The sequence below is a fragment of the Galleria mellonella genome, unplaced genomic scaffold, assembly GCF_026898425.1.
Source record: "Galleria mellonella isolate WM207_F2 unplaced genomic scaffold, CSIRO_AGI_GalMel_v1 utg778, whole genome shotgun sequence".
Taxonomy (NCBI): Eukaryota; Metazoa; Arthropoda; class Insecta; order Lepidoptera; family Pyralidae; genus Galleria; species Galleria mellonella.
The window spans coordinates 1,145,296-1,165,906 of record NW_026442150.1 but is presented as its reverse complement, the minus strand read 5'-3'; the positions used below and the strand labels follow the sequence as shown (position 1 = coordinate 1,165,906).

General features: G+C 42.6%; 1 protein-coding gene across 4 annotated transcripts in view; it reads left to right on the top strand.

Moving 5' to 3' along the window:
• The window catches only part of LOC113510099 (serine/threonine-protein kinase 10), a 79,848-nt gene that overhangs the window by 16,034 nt on the left and 43,203 nt on the right, over window positions 1–20,611 (top strand). For 3 of the 4 annotated variants that reach the window (XM_052901293.1, XM_052901291.1, XM_052901292.1), the window contains exons 2-8: window positions 9,688–9,797; window positions 10,577–10,702; window positions 12,257–12,430; window positions 12,890–13,088; window positions 13,915–14,045; window positions 16,720–16,899; window positions 17,487–17,630. In XM_052901293.1, the coding sequence (XP_052757253.1) occupies window positions 9,771–9,797; window positions 10,577–10,702; window positions 12,257–12,430; window positions 12,890–13,088; window positions 13,915–14,045; window positions 16,720–16,899; window positions 17,487–17,630 (981 nt within the window). In that variant the 5' untranslated portion in view covers window positions 9,688–9,770. Of the gene's footprint in view, window positions 1–9,687; window positions 9,798–10,576; window positions 10,703–12,256; window positions 12,431–12,889; window positions 13,089–13,914; window positions 14,046–16,719; window positions 16,900–17,486; window positions 17,631–20,173; window positions 20,264–20,611 lie in introns of those variants that run through there. The other variant, XM_052901294.1, reaches the window with a different exon arrangement.

Genomic DNA, 20,611 nt, shown 5'->3' with positions numbered 1-20,611 from the left:
ACCCACGGGAAAGGTACGGGGTGGCGTCCATTTGATACCGGGACCATATATGGTGAGTAAATTAACAAATAAAATGTCCTTTTTACTATTTCACTTCTAAATCAAGGTTATTGACCGAACCAATATTAAATTATTGACACTGTAGTTATCACGGAAAATTTATGTATGTATGAGTTATATTTCCCGTGACATCCGTTGCACTAAAAATAACTATTTTTATCATAAAGTTATTTAGCCGCTCTATATTAACAAACAGCGTTATTACTTTGTTTGTTTGTTGTATCACAACTCGTGACTGGTAGAGATTTTATTTCTTTACTGTGAGAGAGGCAAGTGAGCAGACGGCCCACCTGTTGGAAGGCAGCTACCATTACCCATAGTGTGTTTAAAATAGATAATTTATTTGGTTCGGTCATTTGGAGAGGATGGATGAAAGAAGAATTACGAAAGAGATTTATCGAGCAAGAATGTAATGGAGATGTCGGTAGGGGCCGCCCTAGACGGACGTATGTTGACCAAATAAGCGACGTGCTGAAGAAGGGCCGAATTAAAAGTACCCGTAACCGGCGAGCGTGTATGAAAAGATTGATGAATGTGGAGGAAGCGAAAGAGGTTTGTTTGAATTGAACCATTTGGCGTTCCATTGTTTCTGCCTACCTTAATGGGAGACAGGCGTGACAGATATGCATGTATGTATGTATGTATGTAATTTATTTATTTAAAACTTTATTGCACACTTTGATAGTATAAGTACATAAAAATGTGACAGATGCCGGTAAATGTACAAAGGCAAGCTGAACTCTAAAAGAGTTCTCTCCTACCAACACCCAAAGAGGAAAGGAGCATCAATGACAGCGGGTAAAGCGGATGTTGTATAAGGATCGCTACTTCGAATTATTTTTAATAGATGGCGTTGTAGGTCATATTAAGTTCATGGCTCATCTAATCCTAAATATACAAGTACCATAATATTTTATTGCATAAAAAAAACCTTTTTTAATCAATCGTGATAAAATTAATATTGTCTAGTAAACTTTACTTTTTTGTAATATTTATAATGGTAAAAAAGCTGACGGCCTGCCTGATGGACATTGGTAACAGCTGCCTATAGACATGAATAGCATGTGTTTTTTTTTAATGGTTGATAATGGAATGGTAACCCCGCCTGCGTTAACGGTATACGCTGGCGGGGCACCAGTGAGGTAATAAAAAGGCAGGTCAGTTAACCCATCGTGATGAATACATCTAGAATTCAGCACGATAGTTTCCAGAGGGAACCATGTGGATGTCGACCTGACAAGGTATTATTGCTAGCAATGGAATGGGACTGGTAGTTCGCATTTCTAACAATCCCTTCCCCCATGTGATAATGTGTATTGCTGGCGATGGGGCCTTTAATCCTTAAATACCGGGGGGGAAAGGGATTGTTAGTAATGGAGACTGAGAATCCCATTACTAGCAATATACCCAACCAGGTCGCCCTCCTCGCTGTTCTCCTGGAAACTATCATGGTTAATTCCTGATGAATTCATCATGATGGGCTAGCTGGTCTGTTTTCATTCTCATCTATCACCCTTCACTGGTGCTCCGCAAGCGTATGCCGTTAGTGCAGGCGGGGTTACTATACCATTTTCACCCATAAAAAAAAAACCCGTAAATACCTGAAGTTTCAAATTTGATACCGGGGTTATAAATCGCCTACAATCAATTTTATTTTAATATTTGGCTGTTTACATGTTACCAAATATTTTTTTCAAAATAAATATATTGTTTTATATGTTTGTATATGTTTTGATTTTTTTTTACTATTTTTCCCCATTAGTAAACACAGTAAAGGGTATACTTATATATTTTTTTATTTGATTTAAAAAAATCACGCTTTTAAGGGTTAATCCCCAATATTAACAGTCTAATATGTCATTTCCACTGGAACCCTTCATGAATCCGGTCTTATATTTTATTATATACTTAAATGATAATTACATAGATAGATAGATAGATAGATAGATACTCTTTATTGTTTCCTCCATAAGATTACAATAGTAAACTTATTATAAATATAAACAATTACAAGAAATGATCACAGTGAGACAACAATGGGCGGCCTTATCGCTAAGAGAGATCTCTTGCAGCCAACCTTTGGATGGAGAGGAGTAATTATAAACAATTTGGTGGGAGGCACGATGAGAAATTTACATACCTAATACCTTCGAAAGTTTCAGCCAATTCAACTGATCGGCTGTTTACATAATAGCGTTTTATATGTGATTCTTTAGATTGATTTAATTTTTTTATTTATAAATGGATTGAAATAAAATATCTCTTCTCTCTATGATAGAGGGTGTATTGTTGGACATGGGGCCATTATCCCCAATAATATAATTCAATCCCCCCAAACCTATTGTTAATTGAATTTGTTTTACATAGTATATTTGCGCAATGGTTTGAGGAACTACCCACTTGAAGTCAACGCGCGATAGCTGCTGTACAACCGGAAACCATGTGATAACAGCCGTTTGGTCGTGTTCTTACAATGAATCATGCGTCACTTGGTTTGGTGACTGTACGGCCTGTAATCTACTAATAATAATTGTTCGCGACATTATTTGTATATATCGTAATTTATAGTTGTTAAGTCCTAGTTAATCGTTTTGTATTCTGTTATTTTATATAGATTTGCATAGATTTAAGATAGTGTAAGTTAAATAAAGTATTCCTTTGTGTGTTGTCATTATTACCTACGAATAGAAATAGAAATTGTAACAATAAATAGAATTAAGAAATTGTAAATTGCAATAAATAGACGCTATAGAGTACCGATCTGAAGAGACACGCGTCTCGTTCATTCTCGCCCCGTCCCGCTCGCACAGATCGCTAACGCGAGTTGGAAATGTTATCGTGCGAGCGGGCGGGTATAAAGATAGGCCGCCTCTCGTCGAGCGGCATTCGCTTCCGGGCAGCGACGCACTACACTCGAGAAGAAATAGGACAAGAAGAAAAAATACTCTCTTCAGACGGTACCGGAGGCTTCAGAATAGTAATCGCTGTGTTTCACTCCAGCCTGAACCAACGCCCCTACAGTCCACGCTCACCGTACGGCAGTCCACACCGTTCATCGTGGTCCTTCGAGAAGCCGGATTGCTGGAGGAACACCGTTGGTACATCGAGAAGCCGGATCGCTGGAGGAAGACCATTCTGAAGCCGGATCGCTGAAATGCCGACTACGAGAAACATGAAGTCGTCGCAACAAAAAATCGCCGTCACCGAAGCCACAACGTCCGCCGCCACTACGTCGACTACGACCGCCGGAACGCTGTCCGTCGCTGCCACGCCGTCCGTTGCTGCCACCACGTCGTCTGCGGCTGTCAGAACGTCATCTGTCGCTGCCACGTCGTCTACCGCCGCCACCACATCGACTACGAACACGTCCGGCGATACGACGACCACAGGAGCCACGGAGACTACCGAAGCCACAGGAACGACAGAGGAGACAGCAAGGAAGAAGGAACCGAAGCACGGCACGGCACGCACGGTTCGCACCACGGCCTCGCAGAAAAAGAAGGCTCTGGCCAAGGCACGGGAGGAGCTACTTCGAAAGGAGGTGGAATTGGCTGCTGCACGTGTCGCCGCCCTGGAAGCCGAATCAGAGGACGACGAGGAAATAGAAGACGACGACGCTACCGTCAGAAGAGAACGAACGTCGGATTGGGTTCATCGAAGCACGCTAGCACTCACGATGGAGCCGCATGTACCAGAGATAGAAGAAGTCACCGGCAAGCGTCAGGGGTTCGTCCCATCGAGACCCGTTGAAGAGGATTCGAGAGCGCCGCCGCCACAGCCGAGCAGCGACGCACTTCACCGGGACCACGCACGCCACGTTGACCCACATGCCGCCATTCCTACGATAGCAGCAGCGATGCAGTCGATGAAGAAAGAAGAACCGGTGCTGAAGGTGGGCATCGATTGTAATGAGTTTGCGATCGCCATGCAGATGGCCGCTCGCAACATACTGCCCTCCACAGCGTCAAGAGTCACCGAGTTGCCAGTCTTCAATGGATCGTCGAGCGAGTGGTTACCATGGAAGATGGCCTATGAAGAGAGCGCAAGTCAACTCACAGAACAAGAGAACCTAGCAAGACTGCGCAGAAGCTTGAAGGGGGCCGCAAAGGACGCGGCACGCTCCCTATTCGTCGGGTCTACGACCGCAGAAGAAGTAATGAAGATGTTAGCCGCGAGGTTCGGCCGCCCTGGAGCACTCGTCACAGCCGAACTGAACAAACTCCGCGCGCTACCACGACTCTCGGACAACGCAAGAGACGTCTGCCTCTTCGCAAGCAAGGTGCAGAACGTCGTCGCCACGATACGAGCGCTGAACAAGAGTCACTACCTCTACAACGAAGAAATAGTGAGAAACGTCACAGAGAAGATGCCGTCGGTACTACGCTTCAAGTACTACGATTTCGCCAACGACCAACCGGAGGGACAACCGGACCTCATAACACTCTCTCAGTTCCTGCAAAGGACCGCCGCACGATGTGGAAACTTCGCCCCCGCCGAGGAGATACCGTCCGAAGACCGGCGGGAGTCCGCTCCTAGGAAGACGGCGAAGACACACACGACGCAGGAGAAACCCGCTACACCACCGTGCCCGATGTGTCGACGAGAGGGACACGCTCCATCGGACTGCAAGACGATGAAGGAAGCGGACACATCGGCGAGATGGGAGCTAGCGAAGACTCATAGGCTGTGTTTCCGTTGCCTCAAAGTAAGAAGATTTCGCCACGCCTGCAAGAGCAAGAGATGTGGAGTGGATGAGTGCACGCAGACTCATCACCCTCTGCTGCACACCACGCGACAACAGCCGGAGAATGAAGTGACAACACACGTCATCGAGGACAAGTCCGCCGCAGTCACCGCATCGGCAAGGGAAAACGACAAGATCGCGTTCCTGAAGATCCTGCCGATACGAGTCACCGGTCCCACGGGAACGTGCGACACCTACGCGCTACTGGACGACGGGTCGACTTGCACCATCATCGAGACGGCGGTGGCGGAGCGAATCGGTGCTACGGGTCCCCCCGCACCATTCTACATGGAAGGTGTGGCCGGGGCACGGATCAACGCAGCTCAATCGACGCGTGTTCACTTCAAGATCCGCGGGCGGAATTCACAAGAATACACAGTGGGGGCACGGACGATGGACAGACTGCAGTTATCACCGCAGTCGGTACCACGCAGCGTCATCAAGGGCTGTCCACATCTGCGGGACATAGAGAGGGAATTGGTCTATGAAGAGGGCAAACCGACGGTACTGTTGGGGCAAGACAACTGGCACCTACTGCTGGCCCACGAAGTCAGAAGAGGATCCGACACGCAGCCGGTCGCATCACTCACCGACCTGGGATGGGTACTGCACGGTACGAGTCGCGGCAGGACAAGACAGCAGGTGCACAGAATCAGCCACATAGTGACGACACATGAAGAGGAACAATCGATGGAAGAAATGATGAAGCAACATTTCGCGCTCGAATCGCTGGGGATCGCACCGAAGAGGTCTTACAATGAAGAGGAACGTCGCGCCCTACGCATTTTAGAAGAAAAAACTCGTCCGTTACCGGCGGGAGGATACGAGACGGGGTTATTATGGAAGAAGGACGACCCTGTGCCGCCGGACAACTATGAATCGGTAATGCGACGTCTCCAACCGGTCGAAAGGAATTTCGACAAAAACGAAGAGCAGTGGCCGCGTGAAGATAGTACGAGCGACGATAGTCAAGCGGAAACGGGAGAAGAACGCGTACACAAGCTACAGAACGCGACGCAGTTGTCTATAGCATTACCCGATCCGTCACGTTTTTCTAATTGGTTGAAACTTGTTCGCAGTTCAGCACGGGTGTTGCAGTTCATCGACCTCCTGCGACCGACCAGTCAACGCTGCACCGCCATCCGAAAGAGAAACAAGAAGAAAGAGAGCGCCGACCCCACTTGGACCCGCACGAAGAAAGTCGATAGAGAGAAGACGAAGATGAAAATCAAGAACAGCAATAGTCCATCTGTGTGTTTCATCCCCATAGACACACACTACCTCGATCGCGCGCGACGGCTATGGATTCGCGCGATACAACAAGAGGCGTTCGGCGACGAAATCGCAGCATTGAAACAAGGGAAACAGCTGCCGTCATCCAGTCGACTCATACAGCTGTCAGTCGTCATAGACAACGACGACATTCTGCGACTTCGATCGAGAATAGCAGCCGCCGCCGATCTGTCAGCCGAGCAACGAGAACCCCCATCGTCGACGGAAACCACGCCTGGGTGCGCCTATACATCGCATGGGTGCATCGGAAACTTCACCACGGCGGCTTCGAGATCACCACGAACGAGGTGCGACAACACTTGTGGGTGTTGCGCCTACGACACGCCGTCCGCAGTGAACTGAAGAGGTGTCAGCTGTGCCGCCTACGAAGAGCAAGACCGGCGCAGCCATCAACGGGCAACCATCCACATAGCAGGTTGGCGCATCATCAACGACCGTTCACGTTCACCGGCCTAGACTACTTCGGGCCTATGACCGTGACAGTGGGCCGCACTCACCAGAAACGATACGGAGTGCTCTTCACCTGCCTAACGACGCGCGCAGTCCACCTAGAAATCGCCGGCAGCCTCAGCACGGACTCCGCCATAATGGCCCTGCGGCGCTTCATAAGCCGCAGAGGGTGTCCCACGGAATTATGGTCCGACCAAGGCACCAACCTCAAAGGTGCTGACGTCGAACTGAAGAAAGCAGCCGAGGAAGCCATCCAAGAAGAGTCATCAGTTCATTTCATCCGGTGGCGCTACATTCCCCCGAGCGCACCCTTCATGGGAGGTGCATGGGAACGGCTGGTGCGTAGCGTGAAGACCGCACTAGCCGCTACGTTGAACGAGCGGGCGCCCAAGGAAGAAGTCCTCCACACTCTGCTGGTCGAGGTCGAGCACACCCTCAATAGTCGACCGCTAACCCACGTGTCAACATCGGCAGACGACGACAGCGCCCTAACCCCCAATCACTTCATATTGGGCGGTCCATCGCGCGTCCCACTGCCAGGCAGCTTCACAGAGAGCGACGCGGCGGGACACAAGGAGTGGCGTGCCAGCCAGAGGCTAGCTGACTGCTTCTGGAACCGGTGGGTGAAGGAGTACCTACCCGAGTTGCAACACCGGCGGGAGCCCCGAGCTACACACGGAGCCATCAAAATGGACGACCTGGTCCTGATAGCTGATGGGACCTTGCCTCGCAACACGTGGCCGCGAGGCGTGGTGGTGGCGACCTACCCTGGACCAGACGGCGAGGTTCGAGCGGTCGACGTGCGGACGAACAAGGGCATCCTACGGCGACCCACTAAGAAGCTGATCATACTGCCCACATCGACATCGAGCGACGCGAACACGAGTTAACTCCAGCTACGAGAGCTGCGGCGGGAGATTATGTTCGCGACATTATTTGTATATATCGTAATTTATAGTTGTTAAGTCCTAGTTAATCGTTTTGTATTCTGTTATTTTATATAGATTTGCATAGATTTAAGATAGTGTAAGTTAAATAAAGTATTCCTTTGTGTGTTGTCATTATTACCTACGAATAGAAATAGAAATTGTAACAATAAATAGAATTAAGAAATTGTAAATTGCAATAAATAGACGCTATAGAGTACCGATCTGAAGAGACACGCGTCTCGTTCATTCTCGCCCCGTCCCGCTCGCACAGATCGCTAACGCGAGTTGGAAATGTTATCGTGCGAGCGGGCGGGTATAAAGATAGGCCGCCTCTCGTCGAGCGGCATTCGCTTCCGGGCAGCGACGCACTACACTCGAGAAGAAATAGGACAAGAAGAAAAAATACTCTCTTCAGACGGTACCGGAGGCTTCAGAATAGTAATCGCTGTGTTTCACTCCAGCCTGAACCAACGCCCCTACAGTCCACGCTCACCGTACGGCAGTCCACACCGTTCAATAATAATACACTATATTGTGCGTTTGTAGTAATCAACCGACTTCAAAAAAAAAGGTTTTTAATTCGGGTATCATTAAATTGTATTTATATTCCGGTCAGTAAACATATCCTGGTAACGCGGACGAAGTCGCGGGTAAAAGGTAGTTCTATTGTATTTTTTTAATGGGTGATAATGGAAGCTCCGCCTGCGGTAACGGGATACGCTGGCGGAGCACCAGTGAAGGGTGATAGATGAGAATGAGAACAGGCCAGTTAGCGCATCGTGATGAATTCATCTGGAATTAACCATGATAGTTTCCAGGGGGAACCGCGAAGAGGGCGACCTGGTTGGGTATATTGCTAGCAATGGGATTCTCAGTCTCCATTACTAACAATCCCTTCCTTCTAGTTTATTGTATTAGTAAGATGTCACCTTGCCAGATGGTGCGCGAGGAAAGCGAGACGTCTAAATAGAGTCTACAGTTTCCGGCACCAATCATACGATGGCACTGGCGTGGATGTATATGTGAAATACGACCAGTTATTTCCTCCGTATGCCGTTGGCCTTTATTTCATCTGTTTTAAGGTTTACATTCGCGCATCAATGATAACGCTATCTAGCAAGGACAAGCGACAAGGTTGTCCAAAAAGGCCGCAACAATACGGGCATTGTTTCATATTTAATTGCTCATTAAAATTATCACTTGCAATTATGTATATTCGAATTTTAAGTGAGTTTAAAAAAAAAAGTTATTAGAATTAGTTCTGTGTCTGTGTTTATTGTATACTTGCGGCCCGTCCCGGCTTCGCACGGGTGGATATTTTTACATTTTAAAAAATAGCCATTAAGGCTGCACACGCGACGGAAGTTTAAAAATGCAGTAACTTCTCCCGTTTTCCCAACTTTTCCCTTCACCGCTCTGCTCCTATCGATCGTAGCGTGATGAAAAGTATACTATAACATGCCCGGGAGTATGAAGAATAATTGTATGAAGTTTCGTTAAAATCCGTCGAGTAGTTTTTGTTTCTATAACGAACATATACGACAGACAGGCAAAAATTTTACTGATTGCATTTTTGGCATCAGTATCGATCACTAATTACCGCCTGATAGTTATTTTGTAAATATATTTCATGTACAGAATTGACCTCTCTACAGATTTATTATAAGTATAGATTTTGAATTAGTTTCATAACCAACTGTTTGGGGCTAAGAACAAGGAATAACATAGAAGGAATGATAAATTGCCGAAATGTTACACGGCCGTATAACCCTACCAAATTCCGATACAACCTGCTTGCATACTTTGTACATAAACTGTGTCGAATGTATAATCTAGTAATGTAAAATCTGTCATTGACTTATTAAATATTTTCTATACACTAGCCTGCTATGAATTGAGAAAAATAGCAACTGATGGTGTATGTTTCGTCCTCTTTTTACTAATTATATTTGCATAAGAAGAAAGGAGGCAACCATATGATTTACAGTTTTTATTTTATCATTCCTTCTATGTAATTCCTTGTTCTTTGGGTTGGGGGTAGGTTTTGTGTTTATTTTGCGTTGTATAACTTACTAGTGTGGTGCGTGCGTGTGAGCGTGTGTGCGTCTGTGTATGTGCGTGCGTGCGTGTATGTGGATGAGTGCGTACGTGTTTGTGTGCGTGTGTGTTTACGAAACGTATATTTCAAAATTGTGTATTGTATTGTTACAGTGATGCCATCTAGTGCCGCAGAGTGACAAGATGTGTAAAGACGGTTGAGGCGCTCGCGCGCCGACTGGCGCGCGTCACATACCATGTCGTTCTTGAGTAATCTAAAAAAGGTAAATAAATGATTAACTATTTATTTGCACTTCTAAGGACACATGTAACAATGAAAAAGAAACAAAAACAATATAAAACTAGGAACAGTATTAAATAAATAAATACCTCAGCGCCCATATAGTATTAAACTAAGCTAAGTTCGTTTGTGAAAATGGTATGGTAACCCCGCCCGCGCTAATGGGATACGCTGGCGGAGCACCAGTGAGGGGTGATAGATGAGAATGAAAACAGGCCAGTTAGCCCATCGTGATGAATTCATCAGGAATTAACTATGATAGTTTCCAGGGGGAACAGCGAGGAGGTCGACCTGGTTGGGTATATTGCTAGCAACGGAATTCTCAGTCTCCATAACTAACAATCCCTTTCCCCCTGTACGATAGGTATTAAACGACTAATGGACATACTTTTTTAAACTACAGTTAATAAATACAGTTAGACATTAGGCATGGGTAATATGGGTACCAATCCGACATCTATATATCGGGTTCTGCTGGACATTTATGGCCGAAAATCGGTTATCGATATTGCTTACATCGATCGGATATCTATTGTCGAACATCTTAGTCTGTTGTACAATATTATATAAAAAAAAGAAAAAAAATTGTTTTACAGACTTTGGGTTACAAATTTTGAGCCACGTGAAGGTCGACCTGACCTGGTGGTCCACATTACTAACAATCCCTTCCCCACTCACCCCCGCTAGTTGAAGTCCATCAATATAAAGCACCTTCACGAATATAAAGAAAATTTTATTAACTAGGCCCGTTCTTATGACCAGGTGTTACACCTAGGCAGCGGCAATGACGCGAAAAAGAAGAAAGTGTTCGCGAACATACGCGACAACTGCGACCCCACGGAGAACTGGGACATGGTGGGCGAGCTCGGGGACGGCGCCTTCGGCAAGGTAACCGCCATGTTTTTTTTTTTTTAATGTCTGGAAAATGCTTTATGCAGACCCATACACCTTGTGGGAGGTGAATGGGTACTGTGAGAATCCCCCCGTAAGGTGGGGGTGTACCCACCAAAAACCAGACGATGTACCCTCGAGATGCCATATGTCGGAGACATGGGTTGGCTTTCGCACTCACCACATTTCCGACGGCAGCGACCCGCCTCCAGATGGTAAGAGCAGGTCTCCTCTCTCAAGATAGGGTGGATGGCGTGCTCACCTTATCACTCGGGGGATGCGCCGGTATATTAGCACATCCCCCAGGATGTTAATTGATACCTGCTGCTGAGTTTCACTATCGTACAGCCCGCCACGAACTAAAGTTCCATCCCAACCATCTGAATCAGTGGCGCTCCTCCATCGTGCGTTTTTCAAGGCACTTTCTTCTACGTACAACCGCGCTTTGGAATCGACTTCCAGCAGTGGTAACGCTCTATATAAGCAACTCATTTGAACCATTTTCAATAAAAAAGTTTCTTATTGGGAAAAGTTGTTTATTGGGAAAAAAGGAGTATAAAAATACTTACCGTCTGGTAAATATTTTTACCTATTTCTTTTACTAAGTTGAGTAGAATAAATAAAATATAAAGAATGTTGCTTATATAGAGCGTTCACAGTATTTCCGAACGGATACGACATGGTAACCTTCAAGAAAAGAGCATATTCCTTTTTTAAACAATCCGTTTACACACCTGTAATTCTCCCGGTGTTGTGGTGTCTGTTGATGCTTATAGGCGGCGGTAGTTACTTACCATCAGGTGAGCTGCTTTGCTCGTGCATGCTCTGTGTTATAAAGAAATATTAGTCTAAATATCCAGTCCCTTAAGACCTATGTAAACTATGATGATATTGTCTGCTGTCAAATGTTCTTTTCGTGTTAGGCGTGTACCAGAGGGAAATTGGACAAAAGTCGTTTGTTTGAGCATCTCTGTCCCATTTGTGTTTCTACCGTAAAGCAGTTGTGTTTGCATGGCTGTGTTTCGGTTTGAAGAGTGGGGTGTGACAGTGAATTTACAGGGTACAGAGGAATGACATCTGAGTCCTCAGGAAAGGCAACGCATGTGGCCTGTTTATGGTACTGCTCATGTCTATAGGCGACGGCTACCACTTTCAATCAGGTGGGCCGTCAGCTTGTTTGCCATTCTAAGTTGTATAAAAAAAATGTATACCACTAGACACATTACGAGCTGTATAGGTCCCAGCGTAGAATAGGCCACCCCCTTCCTTTCCCGTGGGTGGTCGTAAGAGGCGACAACAAAGGGAGCTTATGATGGAAGGACCGGCAACAGTGTCCGTCTTAAAACATGATCAAAAACCTAACTGCGGTTGCCAACTCGCCTGCCAAGCGTGGCTACAACTGTCAAAACCCTCTTTTGCCTTTTCTTGGGGGAAGTCTATGGATCAGCAGTGGACAGTTAACGCCTGATTAGATGATGATGATGTAATTAATGCCCTCCAAACTGTATAATACATCAATAGTCATCAATCCCACCATATTTATAACTCTAGGTGTACAAAGCCCAACACAAGACCACCGGGCAGCTTGCGGCCGCGAAGCTATGCGTGCTCGACAACGAAGACGACCTGGCTGACTTCACGGTCGAGATCGACATATTGACCGAGTGCCGGCACCCCAATGTAGTGGAGCTCCACGAGGCGTACTTCATCGACAACAAGTTATGGGTGAGTTGAGTTCTAAGTGATTTGCACTAAAGTCGAAATTACCTCGCACGTTTTGCTATATGACAACAAGTTATAGGTCAGTTGGATTCTAATTGTGTTGTGTTGAGGTCGAAATTACATTGCACGTTTTGCTACGAGTATCGAGCTGCACAAAGCGTACTTCATCTACAACAGGTTGTGGGTGAGTTGGATTCTATGTGAGTTGTACTAAGGTCGAAATTACTTCGCTCATTTTACTATTATTATGAAACCACTATTGCCAATATTTGTTAATTTAGAACTCCGTCATTTATGAACCCATGGTCCATGGTCCCATAGGAATTCAGTACTTTGGCCTTTAAATCAAAATAACTGGTCTATGGTTGTGATTATGATTAATTCAGTAATACCATAATAGATGTTGCTGTTTTAGTTAAGACATCGATGATATTACAGTGAGGATTTCGATGCCGATTCCAGATGCTGCTGGAGTACTGCGACGGCGGCGCCTTAGACTCGGTGATGGCCGAGCTCGAGAAGGGGCTGAACGAGGCACAAATAGCGTACGTGTGCCGCGAGATGTGCCGCGGCCTTCAGTTTCTCCACTCGCGGAAGGTGATCCACAGGGACCTGAAGGCGGGCAACGTGCTCGCGACCATGCCTGGTGGCGTTAAACTTGGTAAGTATCCCTCCTTATTGATACCATTTCATTTATTTATAGTTTAATTTAAATAGCGTCGCCGGCCCCCCGGTCGGTACTGCCGCAACCGCTATGTCCCTGCATTTTAAATCTGTAATATCTTCGAAAATATTCTTTTAAATTACATGCTGTAAAGGGCCATATTGATCTATATTAAATGCACAATAATAATAATAATAATAACTTTATTATTAACAAATACAGGGTTCCACAGTTACATGTTTATAAGAAGCTTAATTGGATAAGGATTAATGCTGTATTGCTTAAAATCGCTTCGTAAATAAGCGATTATTTTTCGTGAAAAGTAAAGGATAAAAAATTGTTGTTGTGGGTTATTCCTAAGAGATAGACATATACCATCGCGGACTTTTTGTAGACCTTTTTAAGGTGTATAATACTGTAGTGCATTATTTTGAACTATCTTGTAGGGTTCAGCCAGTGTTTGCAATGTAAGCGTAAAAAAATGAAAATTTATTTACGACATCACATTAGAAACCTTTAAAATTATCAGTGTTTCTCTACAATATTATGCATGTATTATACATATAAACCTTCCTCTTAAGTCACTTTATCTATTAAAAAAACGCATCAAAATCCGTTGCATAGTTTTAAAGATCTAAACATACATAGGCATGCACGTTTGTCATTCAAGTAATCCTTTAGTTTGTAATAGGCTTTGTTCAATAAGTGTTTTTTAATAACAGTTTTAAACTTATTAAAAGACATCCAAAATATCTTTCGATATCTTATTATAATATTTAATACTCATTCCCAAAAAAGAGTTAATTTAATAATACTTGTGCAGCGGACTTCGGCGTGTCGGCAAAGAACAAGATGACGCTGCAGAAGCACGACACGTTCATCGGCACACCATACTGGATGGCGCCCGAGGTGGTACTCTGCGAAACCTTCAGGGACAACCCTTACGATTTCAAGGTATGTCTTTTATTAATGTATGATAATCAAATGGTAAACCAGGCCTGCGCTATCGGCATTTGCTGGTGAGGCGTGAAACCCATCTACCAACAAAATCTACCTAGTTACTTTGTATATATGTCAACATATTTATTATTTCTTAGTAGAAACAACTATACTGTTTCCTCCTATTATTGTACGCATTACAAAAATTATGACAATATTTTTTTTATACCACTGAGGTCGCAAACAAGAAACAAGGCACCTGATGGTAAGTGTGTACCATAGCTTGCAATACCAGAGATATTACGCGCGCGTAGCCGACCCATAAGAAACCTCTTGAAGAACCTCATGCTGTAGACTCTTGGGAAAACCTCGGCAGGGAGTTCGTTCCATAACCTGAGTGTTCGTGGGAGGAAACATCTCTGAAACCGCGCTGTACGCGACCATTTAGGCTGTAGGGTATGAGGGTAAATAATTCTTTAATGAGCAATTTAAATAATGTAAATGTCAATATTAAGGAACCAGGGTTGTTAGATCGCATTCATACAATTCCAAGGTATGGTTTGGCTTCCAAGATAAAGATTGAATGCCAGCTCCGCCTTCTCTATCAGGGTATTGGTGGAGGATGATAGGTGAGGATAAAAATCACGACTATCATTTTGGCCTCGTCACGGCATAGGGAAGGCTAGCCTTTTGTCAGAGGCGATTATGGCAACTTGATGGTCGAAGGATAACATAAATTGTGACTGTTACCTATACTATTTAGTATAGAGGGTCACAGTTCAAAAATCAAGAGAACCGAGTAATCGAAACCAAGGCCTCTATGAGCTTTGGTTTAGATTTCCGCGGTTCGTTTTGTTTGCAACGAATTATTATTCGCCTCGTAACGAAACGTTACCATGTTCTATATTTGTTACAACACCATCTAGTGTCGTGTTTTAGAACTTTTACACCGTTGTATAATTTTTAATTTATTTTTAAAGTGCAATAAAAGAAAAATAAGTTTTAATTTCTAATAAAAGTCGGGTTATCACAGAAAATGCGAAGTCGTTGCAGTCAGTGGCAGTTTTGTAAGACACTTTAATGTTTACCCCGTCAGAGACAGCGTGATGATAGATGAGTTCTTGTTATATTTATGAATAATTATTGTAAACATATTGAAGTATTGTAATTAATTATATCATGATGATATAAAACACCTTTTTTAATACAAAATTCTAATTGTTTGCTTCAACTTGAGAGATAGGATAGTTTTCCATCTAATTATTTATGATCTATAGGGGAAGGGGGTGAAACATTTCCCGGGGTCCGTTAGTAGTTTTTTTTTATATATATAAATTCTCTATATTATACAGTCATATAAATATATTCGGGGCAATAATTAGTCATATGTAATATTATAAATATTAATAATCATAAAAAATTTAAAAATGTCTGCAAAATTAAAATCATGTGTCCGCTACTAGATGGCGTTAGTTTGATGTTGAAACACGCTATCGTTTGGTTTCGGTCTGAGCACTAAGTTTTAATACTACGTTGACCAAGTCAATAATTCAGCCACAAGGTCCTGAGTTATCCTGCATCCAAAAAATATTTTTGAATTGACTCTGCATGCACTACATGCAAGTCATTTTTATTTAAATTTCTAATTTTAAAATAACTCTTGCTTAAATTTTGATCCCAGCTTCTAAGTGACTTGCTAGCAAACATCTAATTTTAAAGTAAACATTTAGCAATACAAATGTTGAAACTGTATATGCGATTTGGTGCAGAAGCTTTTGCAAAAAAAATTACTTATTTAATAAAAGAAAAAAAGCTATTACTAGCTACCCGTCCCGGCTTCGCACGGGTAGATAGGTAGATCTCTAATTTTTTTTTATATACATGAACTGTATTATTCAAGTGCAATAAAGAATATATATATATATATATATATATATATATATATATATATATATATATATATATATATATATATATATATATATATATATATATATATATATATAGCGATTAGTTTAACAACTCGTTATCAAGGGAGGGCTTATCTCTGAAACAGATCTCTTCCAGCCAACCCAGTTTTCATATTATGAACAAAAAGTTCAATCTTCTTTTAATTAACCGAATTAAAAAAAGGTGGAAGTTCTAAATTCAGTTGTATTTTTTTTTTACATTAATTACCTCGTAACTCCGTCAGTTCTAAACCAATTTTGAAAATTCTTTTTTTATCTGAAAAAATTTTTTCTTTCAAATTGGTCTCATAGGAATTTTATGAAAATCTAAATAAAATAGTTTATTTTTTAAATCATAATAACCGGTTTTTCTTTCCATTATTGTAGTCCAGATTTTTCTATGAAACTCAATATTAAATTATTATTTATCATCATTTCAGCCGTTAACTGTCCACTGCTGGGCATTAGCCTTCCCCATAAGGGGAGTTTTGCCAGTAGTTGTCACGCTTGGCAGGCGGTTTGACAACCGCGGTTAGGCTTTTAGAGATGTTTTAAAAGGGATGTTGCTGCCCATCCCTTCACCATTTAGTCGCCTCTTACGGCACCTACGGGGGAGGAAGGGAAGGCCTATTCTATGCCGGGACCATTCGGACAATATTTAATTATATTTCTTTAAATTTACATATTTTTTAAATTGTATTGAACATTCTGTAAGATAATTTTTGTTTCGTCCTTTCCAGGTGGACATCTGGTCGTTGGGTATAACGCTAATAGAGTTCGCCCAGATCGAGCCCCCCAACCACGAGATGACCCCCATGCGGGTGCTGCTCAAGATACAGAAGAGCGATCCCCCCACCCTCGAGCAGCCGTCCAAGTGGAGCAAATCGTTCAATGACTTCATTGCCAAGGCGCTTGTTAAGGTGATTTTTTTTTTATTTTTTTTTATGCAACTTAGAATGGCAAACAAGCTGACGGCCACCTGATGGAAAGTGGTAACTGTCGCCTATAGATATAAGTAGTACTATGGACACAACAGAGTATGCTGTTTCGCTCACCATACCCCCCATACGTTACCATTTCGCCTATAGACATGAGCAGTACCATGGACATAACAGAGTACACTGTTTCGCCCATTATACCCGCCATGCGTTACCATTTCTGAGGACTCAGGTGTTATTCCTCTGTACAGTGTAAATTCATTGCCATATCCCACCCTTCAAACCGAAACACAGCCATGCAAACACAACTGCTTCACGGTTGAAATACGAATGGGACAGAGGTACCCAAGAATACGATTTTTGTACAAAGTCTCCCTCTGGTAATATTCTCTTTATGCCGCGGTTTAGTCTGCATGAAATAGTATTTATATGGTATATATGGACATAGTAAATTAGGTAAGCCCAGTCATTTGCTTCCTGCACAACAAAGGCGGCTTAGAAACTGTTATCAACAGAGGGCGCCACCGTAACACGAGTAGTAGTAATGATTCGTGACTTTACGATTACAGGACCCAGAGAAGAGGCCGACGGCCACGGAACTCCTCAAACACGAGTTCGTCACCGGCAACCTGGACTCCAAACCGCTCAGGGATCTCCTACTGGAGTACCGGGCTGAGGTCGTGGAGGAGGAACTGTTGGACGATGATTCAGAGGTAAGAGCATGTAGATGCTTCAACAGTGGTCACAGCCATACGACCCGCCTTATGGGAAACGACACAGCCCGTGAACGCTATCAGTTTCAGATTGTCGTACGTCACTCCTTCGCCATTTACTTTTGTGATATTGTAGCGTACTTCGCGATGGTTGCTAGGTAACTAGTATAAATAACATCTATGTCATTATTGTAAAAATTTATATAAAAAAATTACACGGTGGTCGTCCAATGGTCGACTGGAGAACGCCGTCCTGTGTTAAGTCCGCCATATGTACATAGAATTTTACTATGCATTAAAATTTAAATAAATAAATAAATTTACAGTATTAGCACCTCAGAATCGACTCCAGTTTCTTCAAATTCTCTCGTAATTTTTATATCTAATTATTTATATATTTATTATATTGCAATAAATAAATAATTTCATTTAAACATACAGAACACTCTAAAAGTACCATTTCTGAATTTACTGGGTACAGAGGAATAACACCCGAGTCCTCAGGAATGACAACGCATGGGGGGGTATCATGGGCGAAACAGTATGCTCTGTTATGTCCACGGTACTGCTCATGTCTATAGGCGAAGGTTATCACTTTCCATCAGGGGGGCCGTCAGCTTGGTGCCATTCTAAGTTGTATAAAAAAAGAAAATCTGCTATTAAATTAAGAGATAGAAACGTAACTGGGAATTATCTCTTATGTATTATTTAATTCTTTTTTATACAATGGCATACATTAGTGACTGCATATTTAATGAAAAAAAAAAAAAATTCACCAAATTGCATTGTCTGTGGAAAAGTTGAAGATGTCCAGCACCTGTTGATGGAATGTGATAGCGACCGAAGGGAAAGGGAAACATTTTTAAAAACATTTAATACTAATAAATTTGATGTGGGAATTGTTCAGAGCATAACGCATGCTCCTACTACCAATATTGCTGAGTGCTTAAGTGAATTAGTAAATAGTATTGTTTAGTCATAATTATAATAGTAGAAAACTTGTTTAGATTTTATGGGATTGACATGTTAAAGAACAAAAATCCCGAATTAAACGTAGATTAAAAAAAAATACATTAGTGGCTAGTGATTTCAAATTCGCCGTTGTTATTATATGCACTGTACTGAATTACATTATAACTTTTATTTATGATTATTTAATTGGGATTGTTTTGTTTAATTCCGCTACCATTAGTATGTGTGTGACTGCCAACACTCGAAGATTCACCACCATTATTATCACCAGGGCGAGGGATAGGCAGCAGCGTCCTTCTTAAAATATCTCTAAAAGCCTAACTACGGTTGCCAACCCGCCTGACAAGCGTGCCAACTACTGGCAAAACATCCTTTATGGGGAAGGCTTATGTTCAGCAGTGGACAGTTAACGGCTGAAGCCATTTATCTGATTAGCCATTGATCTCCGACTGCCATTTTGTTCACGCATGTTTTGCGTCGTTTCACCTCTAAACAAGGCATCTTCAAATTATTAGATCGCTGCTCGGAGCCTAGTGATAATCGTTCGGCAAACTACGATTTTTTGTACGCAAAACGTGCGTGATCAAAATGATAGTAGGAAATTTATGGCTAATATGGAAAGTCTTGGTCAATCTTCGAGTGTTGGCAGTCGCACACATACTAATGGTAGCGGAATTAAACAAAACAATTTTAAACAAATAACCAACGATATGGACTTTGGTAAGATAAAACCTAGTTCAGTGAAATATTTACTTTATTATATATGTATATGAAGAACTAACAATAAAAACACGTTCGCTTGTCCGCACGCTTACTAACCCTTGCCTCGACCAGAGCAAGTCGAGGCGAAGCAAGCACAAACCCAATAAGGAGCAATATCAAAGGATAGGTTAGTATATAAATATATAGTATATATATATATATATATATATATATATATATATATATATATATATATATATATATATATATATATATATATATATATATATATATATATATAATGATTATAGTCTAAGAACTCGTCACTGACTTCTGCAGGTACATTAACTTTTAATAGACTGCTGGAAAGCGTTTATAGCGCTTAGGCTAGACCAGTGTTTTCTAACATTTTTATGCCCCCATACATAATTTTTCCCGACAAACTTTACTTGACGACTCTAATCGTCCAGTTGATATTTTGGTAACGTCAAACGAAATTATACTTTATAAATATTTACAGCATTGTTTTTATTTACTTTTTTTTTTGTTAAATTTGGCATCGGTATCTACTCGTAGCATTGCATTTAAATGACCCGAAGCAAGAGGGTTAAAATCGCTTCGAGTCTATTTTTTAATTAGACAGTGATTGTTAGCAATGGAGTTCGACAGCCCCATTGCTAGCAATATACTCTATTAGGTCGACCTCCACGTGATTGCCCCTTCGTCCTCACCTATCATCCTTCACTGGTGCCCCGCCTGTGTATACCGATAGCGTAGGTGGGGTTACCATCCCATTATCACCCTTTAAAAAAATGGCTTAGTCAATCTCAGTTTTAGCACCCCTCGTCTATTCGAGTGGTTCTCAAAGTGTGTTTGTCGCGTTAATGGCGTGTTTGTGTCTGATTTACATTGCTTGCGAAACGGACGCGCAGCCGCGAGAGCCTCCGCCTGCATTGAAGGTACTAAACATATTAATATTATGTATGTATGTATTTCTTTTATCTCGCTTTCTATGTTTGTTTGTCTGTTGTTATTTGTGTTTTTTTTTATACAACTTAGAATGGCAAACAAGCTGACGGCTCACCTGATGGAAAGTGGTAACCGTCGCCTATAGACATGAGCAGTACCGTGGACATAACAGAGTATACTGTTTCGCCCATGATACCCCCCATGCGTTGCCATTCCTGAGGACTCAGGTGTTATTCCTCTGTACCCTGTAATTTCACTGCCATATCCCACCCTTCAAACCGAAACACAGCCATGCAAACACAACTGCTTCACGGTTGAAACACGAATGGGACAGAGGT